The following is an 18853-nucleotide window of genomic DNA, read 5'->3' on the forward strand; positions in this document are numbered from 1 at the left end:
TTCTCTTCGTTCGCTGTGTTGATTCTTGCTCCCTGTTGCGATCTGGAAACCAAAGCACTGTCGACTTTTGATGTAATTGTAACGATGCGGCAAATTGTATAAGGGGCGATCAACTGAAACCCGTTCAGTTGTCATAATTAATGAAATAAATTTTATTTCGAGCGGAAACTTGTACACTGTCTAGAGCCGTCTATGGTTGGCGTGCAGTAAAAATATTGTCCAGAAGAAGTCACCATGAGCGTTGAGACATTTGTTCCACTGTGTAACTAACAAATGCCGTCCATGTAAAATTTGGACGGCTATTAAACCAATCACGCACAGCGTCCTGAACCTCAGCGTCAGACTGAAATCTCTGACCTTTCAATGCCTTCTTTAGAGGGCCAAAGATGAGAAAGTCACAAGCTATGGATTGAATACTAATGCTTCTATCCGTAGTTATAGCCACATTCACCTTTCCACGCGTGTCTTCTGTGCCAACAACATGGACTTGACCAGGACGGGGATAATCAGTGGATTGTTCACGCCCCTTCCGAAACATTCTGGCCCAGTCCACCACTTTTGTTTTGGAGACGCATGCATCACCATACACGTCTTTCATACGCCGGAACACTTCAGCTGGATAGCCTTCGGTACTCAGAAACGGATGACGGCACGCTGGTCCTCTTTGGACGGATTGGGGATCTTGAACGCCTTCTTTCACTCGTTATAAATGCAAAACGGAAACACGTATCGACAATATTTCTACACCCAACACACAGGGACATTAGCCATTACACACTATTAAACAAACAATATCCTTCTACACAATATACCAATAATACATGGAACGAACGGGTTTCAGTTGATCGCTCCTTATACTTCCAAGTTAGTGTATTATCGGGAGCTAAAAATGGGGAGGGGGAGAAGAAACAGTTTAAATTTAATTATCTATCACACTAACATGTAAGCCAAAAGACCAGTGGATTTTCCTCTTAAGGACTGTTTAATGTAAAGAATATGTAACATTGAGTAAAATATGTAAAAATGTCATATAAAACTTACGTTATTAACATTTTTCAAGTCTACGCAAAGGTAAAAATAATTTAAAAATCCGGGCTCTAGTTATTACTTTTATAAAGGAGACCAAAATTTGGATGTTCGTGAAACGGTAGCGTCCTCAGTTTGCCACACTGAATAATAAATGTCATACTGTAAGTTTTCGTTTGATATGTGGATTTAAAATGTGTAATAACTGAACGTAATGCCATTAAAAAGAAAATAATAAACTCATGTTAGGTTGGAGCACTGTTAACAGGTGATATCGCAGAATATGTCAATATTCCCCTGTTGATATTTGCATGGTACAAAATTTCAGTCATTTTTGTCTATTAGTTTAAAAGTTTATACCGTCTATTAGTTTATCTCGTTTACCAAACATCGTTAGGGTCATCAAGTCTAGGAGGCTCAGGCGGGTACGTCATGTGGCCATTATGGAAGAAAGTAAGAACGCGTTGAAAGTTTTAACTGGAAATCCAGAGGACAATATTAAGATGGATCTCGCAGAAATGCAAATACAAAGTAGAAACTGGATCCAACTGGCTAAGGGCAAAAGTCAATGGAGAGCTTTTGTGAACGCGGCATTGAACCTCCGGGTTCCATAGGCCATAGAGTGAGTGAGTGAGTTAAAATTATAAGGGCAGGTCAAAATAAATGTCCCACCCTATATATATACAGGGGTAGACAAAAAAAAATCTAAAAACTCGTCATACAGGACACGTAAGTTTGACCCTTCACTGTACAAAACGTGTTGCGTTTGCCAATCGTTTTTTGATTTCAATGTGTTATGTGGACCTTTCTCTTCCGTCAGCAGTAACCAGTTCACCTGTGAGTGTCATGGTGTGAAAGTGGGGCGGTAGAATGGGCGACCTGACAGACTTCCAAAGAGGCATGATCGTTGGTGCCTGTCTGGTTGGAGCTTCAGTAGCAACAGTGGCAAACATTGTGGGGGTGTCGAAAGGCATTGTGTCCAATGTCACGAGGGCATACACAATTCACGGGCAAACGACGTCTGCAAAGCACAACAGTGGTCGAAAGACAATCCTGTCAGATAGGTACCGGAGGGCATTAAAACGAATTTTATTCTAAAAAGAAGACCACTGCAATGAAAATTACGATTGAACTCAATTCCGGCCTACAGAACCCTGTTTCATCGAAAACAGTGCGACGAGAACTTCATAAAATGAAAATTCATAACAGGGCGGCTATCGCCAAACCCCTGGTCTCAGTAGTAAATTTGAAGAGGCGTATCCAGTGGTGCAAGAACCACAAGACGTTGACTCATGAGCAATGAAAACACGTAATGTGGTCTGATGAATCGACCTTCATCTTGTTTCCAACAACCAGTCGTGTTTACGTATGGAGAACACTGTCACAGGCCTATGATACAGACTGTCTGCTCCCAAGTGTAAAGCATGGGGGTGGTTCTGTTACAGTATGGGCAGTGATATCGTGGTTTTCTGCAGATCCCATCATAGCCCTACATGGAATGATGAATGCTAAGGCGTATGAGGTCATTTTGGGGGACCAGGTTCTACCCATGGCCCAAATATTGTTCCCTGATGGTAATGGCATCTACCAAGATGATTTGGCACCCTGTCACGCTGCAAAAACGGTGAAATCATGGCTTGAGGAGCATGACCAGGAGCTATCACATCTCCCCTGAGTCCCACAATCACCAGATCTGAACATCATTGAGCCATTGTGGTCTGAGTTAGAAAGGCATGTTCGGTCTCATTACCCTCCATCAGCGTCCCTTAACGAACTGGAACATGTTTTGGAGGAACAATGCTACAAAATTCAACACACCACAATTCAGGAGCTGTATACGTCCATTTCACGTCTGATCCAAACTGAATATAATAATTGAACATCTGTATAAGAATTAAAAACAGTATGATTTTTACTTTATTTAATTGTATACTCTATACCTGTTCGAGATTCTCAATTATGTGATACTCAATCTACTTGAGATTTATTTTTTCTTTTTTTTTGTTCGTTTTTTCACACTAATTGCTCATCTAGAAGGACCTTGAGTACCACTTGTGGTCTACATACCATAGTTTGCAAAACTGCTCTAAACTGTTGCATTCGTTTTCGTGAAGAGCGCTTAATGGAATTTTGTTCCTTTTGTTCCAGAAAAAAGGAGGCAACGTAAAGACAATTCCACCGTACAAACCTATCCCAGCGGACAACGCATCATCTGATTCGAGTCCAGAGAAGGACAGTCCTCCTCATATAGCTGAAGCGGTGAAGGAGTCGAAGGCTCCTGTGATGCGAAAGAAAGGAAGCAAGTCGGGCGGGGGTTCTGTCACCGGCAGCAACAAAAGTGGTGGCAAGGGCGGCTCAAGTGGCAACCACAGCCCGAACGCAGGAACGGAAGCCGCGCCTGGATCCAACAACGACGGGGATTCCGTGAAAGGATCCAGTGGCAGTGGGACACCGTCATCAAGAGATTCCACCAACAGTAAGTTTACGACGTCTAACTTCACTGAGTCTGTGGTCACTCAGAGTGAAAGTGTGTTTGGAGGAACTGGAGGAGATCGTGAAAGGGGTCGCAAGCGGAAAGCGGGGAGTCGAACTCCAACAGGATCCATTCCTTCTGATTCTGAACCCGGGAACAACCCGAGTAACCATAACGGGGAGGGAGACCAAGAGGCGGAACACGAAAGGAAGTTAATTAAACTAGAGGTGGCTGCGACGGTGGAAGTATCGACAAGTAACCCAGTACAAACCTCTGGTACCACTGTTACTTCAAACGTCATGACAACGACCCAGCCCACGGTGGTAGTTTCTTCGATATCTGCAGTGTCTGGCGCTGCTGCTGCCATGTTGGCGGACGTCAAACTGAAAGAGGAGGAGCAGAATGGACTGACGATTGCAGAACCAGGGAAGCGATCCAGGTAACTTTTTCTCCTTTTTATTATCCGTATCACTTCGTTAACTTTATCAAATATGTAAAGGGTGTTCTGCGAGATATTTAACAAACGTCTCGCATTTGTTCTTCATTTGTAAGGCAAAATTTACTAAGACGCGTAGATGTGTGGGTAAACCGTAGTATCTAGGAAATATCTTAATTGTATATATGTTGGATTAGTTCTTGACAGAGATAAACTTTACTGAATGAAACTTAGGAAGGTATGAAAGATTGATATCCAGGAATCTGGAAATGTCTTACTTGAATTGGGACATAATCGGTAGCAGAAACGGGCGTATTTTCTTTGTGAATTAGAAAATCTCAATGTATACATGTTAGGGGAAGGAGGTTAAAAGAAGTTAAAAGAATGTATCGGAGTTAGCAATTGACTTCCTATTGGAATCCTAATGGAATGTTTATTTCGTATAAATTTTAAAATAATAGAAGAAGAAGGCAAAGGTCAATACAAGAAACGTCGGAATATCTCGGTCCGTCTTTATTTTTCTGTTGTGATAGACGTATTGTGCAATATCTGTGTATCCTTTGTATCACATTCAGGTAGCTAACAATTCAAAGTGATAGTTCATCACACCCATTCTAAGTATACTCGTTTTTTATTTATTTATTATTTAACAAATTTCGTGATAGAGCCTATGAGTCAGTTTTAGTGCTAGAGGCTTCTGTGTCTCAACTCTGGTTTGATTACATCTCATGCCAAGTGAGCTTCGTGGTTAACAAACAATATGCGCGTGGGTTTTACCGTTGCGTCCCATTTCCTTCATTCCACTGTTTCATTCATCTGAGCCTAGGCTTGGTGCATACAGAGGTTAATGCATTTATATTGAGCTGAAATTAATGTGCAGCTGTACCGCGCATACGCCAACCCATCGCCATGAGTTTGCCTCGAGGCAGTCAACATTATCTCGTTGGTCACGCAGTATAGTCAAGCGTAGTCTGATGCCTCCAAAACTGAACAGATTCTGGGTCATTTCGACGACGCTAAATTCACGGCATCGCGGTCCCGGATTCGATTGCCAGTGGGAACACTCGGTCGAAAAAGTGTAAAAGCTTTTTCAGGCGAGTTTTCCTGGACTTTCCTCATTCCCACAAGGCAAATGCCGGATGGTACCTAACACTGGTCCCAGTCCGCTTTCTTCCTTCCCTTTCCTCGGATAGTGTGATCGCCCAGGAACGTTATCCCTTAGATGCTGAAAGCCCAGAAATCTAAAATATCCTAAAATCGTTCATTGCATCGCGCATCGTACAAAAGTATCAAGTGCGTAATTTTTATGTATGCACTATGAATCATATTGTACGTAAATATGCGGCACAGAGTTCTGGGCTCCACTACACCGACCCGAAGAGCTAAAAACCTACCTCCGTGAAGATGATTCTGCCGCTATTTCGTATGATGCGGCGCATGGCGACCTCCGAAAATCCATGGCCAGCAAATGCCGCAGTCAACTTCACAATTTACAGGGATTACGCCTCATAGTCGTTCGCAAGAGCAGTGTGCACGCCCTGAAACCGTGTCAAGTGACTGAGTGAAAAAGAAACTGCAGAAGTTTGTTGTTACTCTTGAGACGTGAATTTACTTCACAGACTGTGGTAAATACCATTACACACAGATCTGTTGACACCAAGGACCGAAGCACGTTCTTCCACCGGTGCACAGAATTTCCCAAAAAGATTCATGATTGTGGCCGATTTCTCGTACAGGGGCAAACTGCGTGTCCGAAAAGCGGAGCAAAACGTGAAAAATCAATGCTGCGTACTACCAGACTCATGTTCTGACTCAAATGTATCAGTATGAAATCCCAGCATTGTACAAACAAAACGTGAACCAAGTTGAACTGCACCAAGACGACACAAGACCAAGTTGAACTGCACCAAGACATGGCAAAACATCGCTAGAATTCCAGCGCCGTGTGGAACAGAAAACTGGAATTGCGGCAATTCCCTTCTCTGACATCCCTGTCAAGAGTCCAGATGCCAACGCAATGGAGTATTGTGCTTTCGAAAGTCTTCAAGCGTCGCTTGCCCCATCGTCGAGTCCGCACAGTCTCGGGCCTGTAGGAAGCCGGTAAAGAGAAGTGGGATGTAATACCCATGGTCCACGTGCAACACATTCTCATGCAATGGAAATTTCGATGCCAACCAGTAGAGGTGCCCTGTGTAGATCGAACACACCCGGTGATGAAAACATGCCATTTTCTAGGTAAGTGGCATATTCAAGTTGGGCTCAATATAAATGAATCGACCTCTGTAAACGTGGGACGCTAAACTAAAAAGTTCTTTTCGTTTCTTTTTCAATTTTAGTGCAGTGTAATAGTCAACAACAAAACTCCATTTGGAATGACTAGCGCGGATTCAAACACTAGGCCTCCAAATTCTTAATGCAGAAATAGCCTTCGCCTATTTCATAAGCATACACACCAAATACAAGCCTAAAGTATTCAGATTTTAAAATTACAATAATATGATTACCTGCTTTAAAAAATAATTACTAGGTATACTAATATCACACGTAATCGAACAACATTAGAATTTGTGTAGGTATGTGTTATACATTATACATAATGAATACTGTGTTTAAGGATGAGAGATCTTGTAATTTTGGGAAATGACAAGTGGGAGAATAAAACCAACCTTCTTCCAAATAGATTTGCTGTGTCAAAACAGAGTAAATGAATTGAAAACGAGAATTCTCCACTGTACACTTGTAGGTATTTACGACACTAGTATCTAGAGTTGTTTGGAATTCTTAAGATCAGTAAGGAACAGAACGGATTGTAAAATGTGCAGACCATTTTTCGTTGATCAGGATGGCGTTCGGTTTCCGCATTGCACAGGTATCACTTGATACAAGTTGATTTGCAGGGAAAATTACGTGGAAAATCATGGAACTGGATTATGGAACTTTTCCGTTCATGACAGGTTTCCGCTTAAGGCTGGTACCGTTATGTACGAGTTTACTCTATTTGAGAATCATAGCAACTTAAAGCTAGTGCCATGAACGAAGTTGCATTACATTCACCACAAGGGAGAAGTGTTACATGGCTGTATTAGTTGCAAAGTACATATGAAGAAAATTGTTCTTTTGCTCATCAGTATTACAGGAACGTTATATTTATGATTTTTTAAGCCTCCCTATGGAAAAAAAAAATGTTTCAATGTTTATCGCCATAGAACGAAAACTGTAACATAGCGAGAAACTTTTCTGCAAACGATTCAGCGTTCCAAGTCATATGACAGTACACAACACACTACCGAAAAGTAAATTGGATCAGAATTACTATTGCTTCCGATTTCAATCTGATTTCCTTATAGCAAAAACTGTAAATATTACCAAGGTATTATTTTTCGTAATCGATTCAACGTCCCAAGGTTTCATCTGCTCCGTTAACCGTCCGTTCAGACCGAAAGTGGTTAAAATTAGCCATTTCCGCTTTCAACATTTGTTACCATAGAACAAAACCAGCAAGGGGTAGCGAGTAATGGCTCTCTTTTTATGTGAATTCAACGTCCCAGGAACAGGTTCTGTCTTGATCGTATTACTCTAGTGCAACAGTTCTTACAGATGCACTGCTTCAAGTTTGATTATCAGAGCATATCCATTCACGTAGTTTGGAAGACTTAGCTTCACGTTATGAAACAGTACGCACTTGTTTTTATTAATTGTGCAAAGTGTTAAAAAATTTTACACCTAAGTACTATAACTGACCAAGTTTTAGTGCTAAAAATAGAATACAGTAACTTACCGAGTCTCAATATGAGCCCTTTTTGTTATTCTGCGTGCATCAAATGAATAATCTATTTTCACGCAGACCCATTTCAGTATGTTTTCATCAACAATTTGCACAGCAGCAGTAATGTACTCTTGCATTTCACGGAATCTTGGAGTAGAGCTGGTTTGTATACATTGCCTTTGAGATGCCTCCACAGAAAAAAAAAATCGTAGGATGTTAAGTCCGGTGATCTTGATGGCCAACATAAAAGCTGTTGGGTATTGTGAATAGCTCGTTCAATCCAGTAGTGTGATAGTTTTGAATTGAGAGAATTCCTAACATTACAGTGTAAGTGGCTCCATTCAGTTGATAGATAAAGTTGGCACTGTCATATTTAAACTGTGGCATAAGCCACGTTATAAACATCGTCCAGTCATAGTTTCTTCTGGAAGGAAGTACGAATTTGTACATTTTGGAAGATGAAATGTCGCAAAAAATGTTTGTTTTTGGTTAATCACGCACAATTTCAGCGATTTTATGAAGCTTCTCTGTCCCCAAGGTACGAACATTTTGTTTGTTGACTCTTTTTGTCACATGGAACATAGCCTCATCACTAAAACACACTACTGTCTCTGCTCAGCTTTTGAAATTACAAAATTCTTTGTGAGATGTGATCATTAGATGTTTAATGTTGTAGAAACTACATTCGATAGGGATAATGTGTAAAACGCTTATACACTAAGTGCCATACAATTGTTCTCGACTAGCTCTTGCTGTAGATTTTTGAAGACTGCCTTGGGGGAAAAAAAAGCTCGAATATTCTCGACGTCTGCCTCAGACTTGGAAGGCTTCCAGACAATTTTTCCTTGCAAGTGCATCTTGTTATCTTGAATTATTAATGTCACTTGCGAGTGGAGATCTTTGATGGTCATTTTTTTACGAAATTCTTGAATGGAATTCAAGGAAAACACTTTAACAACAATCCGACTAACGTGAAATTACAGGACACATAATGGTTTATCTGCACCATAACCAGCATCTTGCATCTTCTCACTCTGCCACTTGTCGGGAGAATTTTGAACTACTACAACCGTTCCGTTCAAATCATTTTGAAGCACGCTGTGTACATATAACATTTGCTGTTATCCTCAGTCGTCTCAGCCCCGAATCTCATCTATGTTGAAAATATAATTGAGTTGTGTCAGGTGGTTCAAGAGTTAAGTTTTTTATATCTCCCCTCCCTGAAGTTCTACCGTCAAAGTGAATAGACAAAAATCATCCCAGGGCCGAACCTCATCGGTCAGGTAGTTCAGGAATGATTAAGTTACAAACATAGTCAGTCTCTGTTTTATAATATGGAAGTGTATTGTGTGGTAATTTAAATTGAGTCTCAGCTTTCCTGTAATTGTGTTCCTGGAGACACTTTTGATCCAATTATTTGTTTTGGTCGTGATGTTTGTAAACTTCTCAGTATAGTGTAAGATAATTTTCATTATTTTAAAATCTAATAATACGTTTGTTGAATACGCCGTAGGACACCTTTGTATGCTTGCATGTGAACTATTGTGAATATTGTAAACACTTTGCATCGAAATGGTCCTGTGCTTTGGGGACGGGTGTGTGATGTTAAATTTATTATTATGGCTGTACGAAAACTGGGAGAGGCAAGGGGGTGGCATGGCCTATCTCGCTTTCAACTAACAAAAATAGGTGCTTCGGTTTCAAAGAGCAATTTTGAAAGAACTTCCAGACAATATTTTATGATCACTAAAGTCAACGGAAAGTTAGTTTGTGTGATCAATTCAATAGCAAAAGCAATTATCTTTTGCTCGCAATCATATGTTTACTCTAAAATTCGTACTGAGTGTGAAGTTTTGTAAAATCGAATGTGAATCGTTTAGTCCATATGGTTCCTTCAGGGCTTCCTCTCATTTTGTGCGGGAAAACTCGGTTGCGATTCCTGATAGTAGTAGTTCGATGCCTTACCAGGAAGAATTAGAGAAATGGAATGAAACGTTGTAGGTGTCATGCGATAGAACTAGCTCTTCATAGCCTAATGAGAATTCAATTCTACCCCTGAGCTCCTTCATGGCTAAGCGATTAGCGTACGCGCCTTTGGCGTGGGAGACCCGGGTTCGATTCGATTCCCGGCGGGAGCTCATGTTCGGATTCCACGTTAATCAGTAGGTCCCGTCTCATGTAGCCTTGCTGCTGAAAGGGACGTTAAACTCAAAATCAGCTCAATTCTACGTCATTCAATCGCATTCCAAAGTTATATCGAATCTTGTAGTTTACCTTATTTCTCATATTGTACATAAATTAAGGCAAATTTAGCAACGTCATGTAGTGCACATAATGTCGCGAAGAATGCGCCAGCCATTGTTTGATGTGGAATGTAAATCAAAAGTGTTTCGAAAGAAATTGATATTTTGCACTTCAGATCAGTCCGTAAAGGTACACAGGTTATTACATTCAATAACGTTATTCACGAATGTTAAAATTGATGAGTTAATGATTTTTACTTTTGATATACTAATGATAAATTTAGTCAGTTGTGAAAATTGTATTAATCAACAAAAATCATTACAAAATTGGAACCCTAACCCATAGGAGGGGTTTTCTAAGACATGATATTTAATATCGTAGTACATCATTTGTGATTAAAGTTGGTTAACTTAAGCTACTGATATATTGCTAGAAATAATAATGTCTATGAGCAGCTAAATTCTAATTTATTTCGAAGTGCTTTGCATTCAGTGGCGTACGTGAGGAACGGGTTCAGGGTTTTAACTCTCCCCTTTTCTTCTTAAGCAAGATATGCAAAATTAAATATTTATCATATTAAGATATATTATCAAACCTTCGGTTGGCAAAAATCCATTTATTGATTTGGAAATCCGAAAAGCTAATCCTTTCAAAGTAGTCTCCTTGGTAATATACACACTTCTCCCAGCGCTGCCGCTATTGTTGGAAACACTTCTGGAACGAAGATTTTGGAATGGTGAGCAACCGTGTCGTCGCATTGTTTAATTTAGAATATTTGTCTATATATTATTGATTATGAAATTTAGATGCGTATAGTGGTTAGTATCTTATTACTCAAGTTAACAGCTAAATAATAATTTGGTAGTATATTAAAGAAAGGAATTCAATGTATATGTTTATTACAAAGGATATCTAAATCACTATTACAAATGTGCAGACGTAATCTTATCAAACATTAAGTAAAAAGGTCTGCAAGACATTACATTAGTATTCATTAATAAATGATAAATTCTTAGCTTTAGGAGCTGTTATACTTGAGGCCATGGCAGGAGACTGCCTGAAGAAATTACTTCTTCAAAGAGACATGAATTATTCAAAAGGTAAAGAACTTACTCTTAACGTTAGGAGGTCTCTCTCTCAGCTCGATGTTGACCATCATCGTCGAAGCTTCAAAGTCCAAATTGTAAGTCGCAAGATGACGGAGTAGCGAAGACAAAATATAATGAAGATTGAGAATAAAAGAGATAAATGGTTCTAAAATTTTAAGCTTTTATACTAGTCTGAGAGAGTGAGTATGTGACAAACAACTTGTACGTAAGCAGTCCTTGTAACTTATTTTCGTTGTGGGTTTTTCTTTAAAAGTTGTTTGTCTTATGACGTCTAACGTTATTTTTTTTTCGTATAACACTGATGAAATGTTCTTAATTGTACACTCATATACAAAAGTTTCGTTTTTAACATTTCAATAATTAATTAAACATAACATAGCCTCTTCTGCTAAAATTGTTCTCTTATTTGAATGCAGAGTCATCAAATTTTTAAAAGAGAGCAATAACATTTTTTAACATTTCAAGAAATAGTACGAAGTAGCGAGTGTTCACTGTATATAGTTATTGTAACTTGAAACAGAGACACTGATATTGGGTGGAGTTTGTATCACTTTCACTTTTGTGAATCACTACACAAGTGTTTGTAAACATAGTATCGTGGTGGTTTAATGTGTCATGAAACCAAGTTCATTGTCATAGAGAAAGTTAACCTTGACAGTGTAGATACAGCAAGTGGGTCAAAGGAGAAGGAACGTCTTCCTTGGATGATGAACTGCGATGAGCGATGACTTGAGAAGATGGAGCATCTGGTGAGACGAAAACCATGGGCAGGCGTGTACTGATTCTCATGGTCCGGACTCCATAGAATCACACTGATCTGGATCAGGCAGGGGCGACGTAACAGGGAGCATCCTTGTTGAGAGGCCAGCTCTTCGTGGGATGACTGCACTGAACATCATGTCGGATGACGGAAACCCTGGCTGCGAACTGATGTCGGAAGATGTCAACACTGCCGCTGGTCATCTGGAAGTCTGTGTTGGGCACTAGTAACCAAACAGTGATGCTGGAGAGCGAAGATGAATACAAGATGTAACACAAACGATAGTCAAAGACGATAGTTTGTGGCTTCTTGTAGTGAATGTAATGACTAAAACACATGGGGTGGGGTGGGAATTGTACTGGGGTCCATCAAGTGGGACTGGATCACTGGAGGTGACTGGTTCGTGTCCATGCTGAGTCCACTTCGATGAGGCATCTGCTGGAGAACCACTGGAAACACCTGTTGGAGGCTGGAACGTTGACTGCATGGGATGCTGCTGATGACAATTAAAGAATCAGGAATGCTGTGTTGACTGCTGTCTGCGGTTAAACTTGACTGAATGTCCATGTGATGAAGACATCTGTGATCTCTGGAGACGAGATCATCCAGGAGGCTGAAGTCAGCTGAATGCCGCTGGTGACGACATGATGGCGTGGTGCCGTGTAGGATGAGGAGAGATGAGAGAGAGATTAATATCTAATATCAAATTATATACTTAAATGGGAAGGAAATGGTATATAGGGTGGGAAGAAACGCGAATTTAATGGGATAATGGGTTTGTGTTTTTTATTACACATATACATATATTCAACATATCCCATAGTGGCTGGCTTGAAAATAATAAATTACATACACTTCTTAAAGAGATTTTGATATAAGTATGTAAAGAATGGGAAATGCTTTTTTTTTTTTTTTTAAGTCGAAATATAGAAGTAACAGAATTGAAGTGACTTATGACTGATTTGAAACTTTTTTTTTTTTTTTTATATAAAGAAAGAAAGGAAGAAGAAAATTATGGATAAATGAAATTCTGAAATTCTGAATTATGGGCTGTTGAAAATTTCAAAATTTAAGTGAATTTTGGGAATTCGTAGTGGATTTGGATTATGCCAAGAACATAATTGAACACGATTAGTAATGTGTTCCGAAGTGAGCACTGATATATTGTAAGAAAAGAAAGTAATACCTTTCAAAATTCCTTGTGTTTGTAAATCCTTGAGCGAAATTCGTTTTCAACTTAACACCCATAAACTTGTGAGTCAAACTCTGTTGCCTGAGTCGTAGCTAGTGAGAATCAGACGCAGAGGGAATGAGTACTATCTCTATATTCGGGTGGTATTTTTGACAGAATATATAGGGGAAGGAAAATATTGGTGGGTGGGTGACATATATTAACTTAATCCAAAGTAAATAATATTAAAATTTAGGCATATATATTATCTATATACAAATATAATACATATTCTAATAAGTATACTCTAAATATAAAAGAAATTATGCTAAATATGAAAGCAAATACTATATATTTATTTATTTATTTATTTTAATTCTCTCATCTCTACCTGAAGGAAATGTAAAACATTTCTAAGATAAAGAAAGCAATTACTTTGTATATATATATATAATAACTATTCGTAGTAAATGAGAAATATTTCTAATATATAGATATGATATTATTTTGGAGCATTGTTAGCCATATATTTACGATATTTGGCCTGAAAGGCAGGATCTGGTGATGTGTCTGGGATGTATATCTTTAAACGATCTATTGCTATGGGCTGTAATGTGCCATTGATGTCTATGATATATTCATTATTGTGATATGATTTGGCTTTAACTGTATGTGGGCCAGTGTATAACTCAGACATTGATGGCGATTCACCCTTTTTCGTGTATAGTTTCTTTACCATCACCTGACTACCTAACGGATAATCTCTGGGCTTAGTTTGCGCTTTAGATTTCAACTGTTGAAATACTCTATTCCTATGAAATTGGACCAAGGATCTAAGTTCATCTATTTGCAACAATCTATTATCTTGATCCATTTTCTGGGAAGGAATTTGTAAGATATTGTCTATTGGAAACCTAAATTGTTGTCCATAAAGTAACGTAAATGGAGCTGTACCTGATTGTGTCAGTGGCGTATTATTACAGACGCTTACTGCTTGTGTTACGTATTGGGACCAGGATGAATGATTTAATTTTGAAAGAAAGCGAATAGCCGATTGAATTTTTGAAATGGTTGCTTCAACAGAGCCTATTGAGCGATGTGACGCTGGTAATGCATATTTGGCTTGAATATTGAGGGATTTGAAAAATTCTTGTACTTTGATAGCAGTGTGGTTGGGAGCCTTATCCATATGTATAACTTTTGGTGTGCCATAACGCAAAATGATATTTTCATAAATAAATTGTAGGAATGTATCCGTGGTCATGTCTTTGACAGGTTGTGCTACCACAAAGGAGGTTACTGCTTCTGTTGCTACGTAAATATAATTATAACCATTAGAAGTTGGTAGCTTGCCTATGGCGTCTACAAACCAAGTATCAAAAAGTGCCGACGGGGGATGGGTTTGTATATGAATTTCATTTGAGCGATAATTACGTTTAAACTTATTGCATTCTATGCGTCCATTTATCTTTGTTCTTAGCCAATTTTGAAGGTTAGGAATATAATATCTATCTTTAATGAGAAATTTGATTTTATGAAAGCCAGGATGGGTGTCTGAGTGAAACTCTTGAAAGACTGTGTCCTTCAATGAATCGGGAATGCATAAGCGTAATTTGTTTCCTGCTGGTGTATAAATTATCCTATATAACTTATGATTTTGTATGACATATTGTTTGGACCAAAATGCATACTTAGGATGAGTAGTGTCTTGATTTTGTAACACCCTGTATATTTTAGAAAATTTGGGATCTAAACGTTGTAATTCCGCTATGTCGGTGTTGCTATCTAAAACCAAAAAAGCATACGGGTGTTCTTCCGGTTCTATCTTTTCATATTCTTCCGAAGATAATTCCAAAGAATGTCTAGAGAGATAATCACAAAGAGAATTTTGTTTTGATTTGATGTGCCTAATAGTAAAATCAAAGATTTGAATATAGCTTAACCATCGGACCATTTGTGCAGTAAGATTAGTGGTTTTCTTAACAGCTACTAATGCTAAATTGTCTGTTAAGATGGTGAAATGTCCTCCTATTAAGTATCTGTAGAATTTACGGAGCGCAAAGAAAACACCAAACAATTCTGCATAATATATAGGATATGCTTTGACTCTAGGTGGGAGAGTAGCACTAGCAAATTGAACTATAGACCAGTGTTTTTCATTCGGTAATTTTTGGAGGAGCGCAGCCGCACAGCCGACAGAACTAGCATCTGTGACTAACATGTGTTCAGCTGTAGGTCTCTTTGAAGAAGTAATTTCTTCAGGCAGTCTCCTGCCATGGCCTCAAGTATAACAGCTCCTAAAGCTAAGAATTTATCATTTATTAATGAATACTAATGTAATGTCTTGCAGACCTTTTTACTTAATGTTTGATAAGATTACGTCTGCACATTTGTAATAGTGATTTAGATATCCTTTGTAATAAACATATACATTGAATTCCTTTCTTTAATATACTACCAAATTATTATTTAGCTGTTAACTTGAGTAATAAGATACTAACCACTATACGCATCTAAATTTCATAATCAATAATATATAGACAAATATTCTAAATTAAACATGGCTCCCCGGCGGGGAATCGAACCCCGGTCTCCCGCGTGACAGGCGGGGATACTAACCACTTGTTTGTCTTATGACGTCTAACGTTATTTTTTTTTCGTATAACACTGATGAAATGTTCTTAATTGTACACTCATATACAAAAGTTTCGTTTTTAACATTTCAATAATTAATTAAACATAACATAGCCTCTTCTGCTAAAATTGTTCTCTTATTTGAATGCAGAGTCATCAAATTTTTAAAAGAGAGCAATAACATTTTTCAACATTTCAATAATTAATTAAACATAACAGCATTCCACATGTCTTCTTGACTCAAATCTGGTCCCTTCCAGTGGAACTTGCAGCTTGGGAAAAAACCAAAAGTCACACAGAGCCATGTTGGGTGAGTAGGGAGTCTGGTGATGCACAGGAATGTTGTGTTTGGCGATGAAAGCCTTAATCAATTTTCGCGGACATTCATTATGCCCAATTCATTATGCCCAAATTTTCGTTCAAAATTGAATGTACCGAATAGAATCGAACTTCTGAGTGGGCCATGAAGAGCTCCTCACCCTTTGGATGAGCCTAAAATGTTTCATTCCGTTGTAGTAATTCTCTCTTCCCCTTCTGGTTGGTATGTATAGTTTCGGTGCTTAGAAGAAATTTACTTCGAAGCAGGAAAACAAACGGGCTCATGAACCGAAATGACTGCATTGATGTTATATTGAGTACTGACTAAAGTGGTTTCGACTGTATGCATTTCACTCCATGGATTGTTGTTTCACCTGACCTTTTGATTCGATGGAGATTTTGTGTATATTTTCATCGTTTAGCCATTCAAGTTATTAGATCGTGTTACTTTTAATTTCTGATATGAGCGCATTCCATGCGCATTTCTTCTAGAAGTACATGTAATAGTCGTATCCTAATTGTAACTTAGTCTCATACAGCAAAGTTGTATTATGTATGTAAAATTAAATACATCATGATATATCGGAAAAAAATCTTTTCTTGCCCTCAGAAAAAAAAATAAAGAAAAAAGAAAAAGAAGTAACAAAATAACGTTTATAAATTAGGAAACACAGCAGTTGTTAAAATCTTGTGGAGATCATAAACTACGGGAGGATCTTATACTGGCTCCCGTGACGTGAAATGTTACAGTTTTCAAAGCCACTCTTATCATGTCAACGAAGACACTATAGTATGCTTTTGTGTTTATGAAGCCCGTTATACGAGGTTTGTTCAAAAAGTAACAAACCTTATTTTTTCCCGCGTAAACCAATGAAGCGCGGGAAACTTTCTTCAGTGTAGATGTTGAGGGAACACTCATGTGCAGTCGTGAATTTTTTCCTGCCTGGACAAAGCATCAATTGCTGGAGTTTTTTGTAAAATGAAAGCTAAATTTGACCAGCGATATTGCATCAAATTTTACCAAAAGCTTGGCGGTATCCAAGCGGAAACCATTCAGTCGGATTGGTACATTCAATTTTGAACGAGAATTTGGGCATGAGGAGTGTGTCCGCGAAATTTGATTCAGGCTTTCATCACCAAACACAATATTTCTGTGTGTTGTCAGGATCCCTATTCACCCGACATGTCTCCGTGTGACTTCTGATTATGTCCCAAGCTGAAAATGCCACTAGGAGGGACCCGATTTGAGTGAAGAGAAGACATCATGCGGAATGCGACGGCATGGTTGCTCACCATTCCATAAACTGCGTTCCAGAAGTGTTTCCAATAATGGCGGGAGTGCTGGGAGAAGTGTATGCATTACTAAAGAGACTACTTTGAAGGGAATTAGTGTTTCGAATTTCCAAATCAGTAAATGTATTTTTGCCAAACAGAAATTCGATACTTTTTGAAGATATCTCGTATATTCTTATCCTGAGGGTAGGCAAAGATGTTAATTCCGAAATATTCTGACCTTATTAATCCTATTTATCATGGGAAGCTGTTAGGAGGCGTACACTTAATTTCAGTTATAGATGTTCGGAATATTGATTGGTTAGGTATCAGCATTCTTTGGCTCACAGTAGTACTAAAACAATGCACTTTTAACCCATGCATAAACTATTAAACATTTTTTTAAGGGGAAAGCTGTATTTTTCTTTTAATCAAAAGCTGTTGAGACAAAATAGCAAAATTTTTATTGTAGAACTAAATCCTTGCCCACAGCCACAGGAGTCCTTATATTGCACAGAATTTTTAATAAATGTACTGTATTAGATTTGTTGTTTACACTTAGTATTTTTGCTTCCATAGAAAAAGTGCAGAAAAGATAGCTTGACACTTTGTGCGTAGTTACCGTTGAACTTATCCCATAGCTCAAGTTCTGGGTCTCTACCTAAAATATTCAGAAAAGAATAGATACGTAATGTCAAGCAAGAAAAATATTAGCAGTGTAACATTCTTACGTCAGTATGTCCTCTAGATGCAAATAAATCGACTGAAAATCGTCGGCCTTCAACACGAAGATAGGGTGAGATTGTTTTCAAGTTGATGTGGGAGAGAGTGGGTGGTGAAGATATGACGTTTACTCCCTAGGATGGTAATCCAAAGAGAGCAAACATCACATTAGATAGTCGTAAATAGAATGTTTTGCCCGAGCGTTGACGATGAAACAAGTTATTACTAGTAATAGCTCCTTTCACCGCCAACTACACATAGGCAAAGATTCCAAATACAACCTTTAAATATGCTTACACGCTAAAGATTCAGCATCATATTTTTCGAAAGATAATAAACACCACAAACAATAAGTAAAAATTATTTTCGGTACCACGCACATAAATTGATTACCACGAGGCATGAGGAGATAACATGTAAATCACAACCAATACGCACAAATGGACTTAAAATTTTAATAATTAACTATACTTACATCACTTGATATTAGATAATTAAGATTACAATAGCAATACGTATCGATGCTTTTTATCTAGTGGAATATAAACTGATAGACGAATGTTAAAATTATATGATGATGTGATTGAGTTCTGCAGCAATATACGTGAGCTGTTACATCTCCTTCGTTTCGGCGCCAAGTAGTCCTGCCTATCGTCAATTCTCTCTAGTTCTCGCTGTTCGCGTGAGTTTCTCGTGCTGGATGACGTAAGAGCGGACAGAGGTGTAATTGGCTAGAGAAGCACTGGCTAAGGTCAAGCCAGTTATCTGCATCCTCTGAGCGAGAAAACGCACACAGAGAAACATAGTCTGCTTGCAAGTGACAATCCTTTTAAAATAAAAGAGAATTAAACTGCTTGAGCTGCATACAGCCAAAATTATCTACAAATGAGTTTATTACAAAGATTTTGTAACTGCATGTAA

General features: G+C 38.4%; 1 protein-coding gene across 3 annotated transcripts in view; it reads left to right on the forward strand.

Moving 5' to 3' along the window:
• The window catches only part of LOC145669032 (uncharacterized), a 97337-nt gene that overhangs the window by 46466 nt on the left and 32018 nt on the right, over positions 1-18853 (forward strand). For all 3 annotated transcript variants that reach the window (XM_081737379.1, XM_081737381.1, XM_081737380.1), the window contains one exon: positions 3175-3938. In XM_081737379.1, coding sequence (XP_081593505.1) covers positions 3175-3938 — 764 coding nt within the window. The remainder of the gene's footprint in view (positions 1-3174; positions 3939-18853) is intronic.

This window comes from Thermobia domestica, chromosome 13, assembly GCF_964235325.1.
Source record: "Thermobia domestica chromosome 13, izTheDome1.hap1.1, whole genome shotgun sequence".
Classification (NCBI taxonomy): domain Eukaryota; kingdom Metazoa; phylum Arthropoda; class Insecta; order Zygentoma; family Lepismatidae; genus Thermobia; species Thermobia domestica.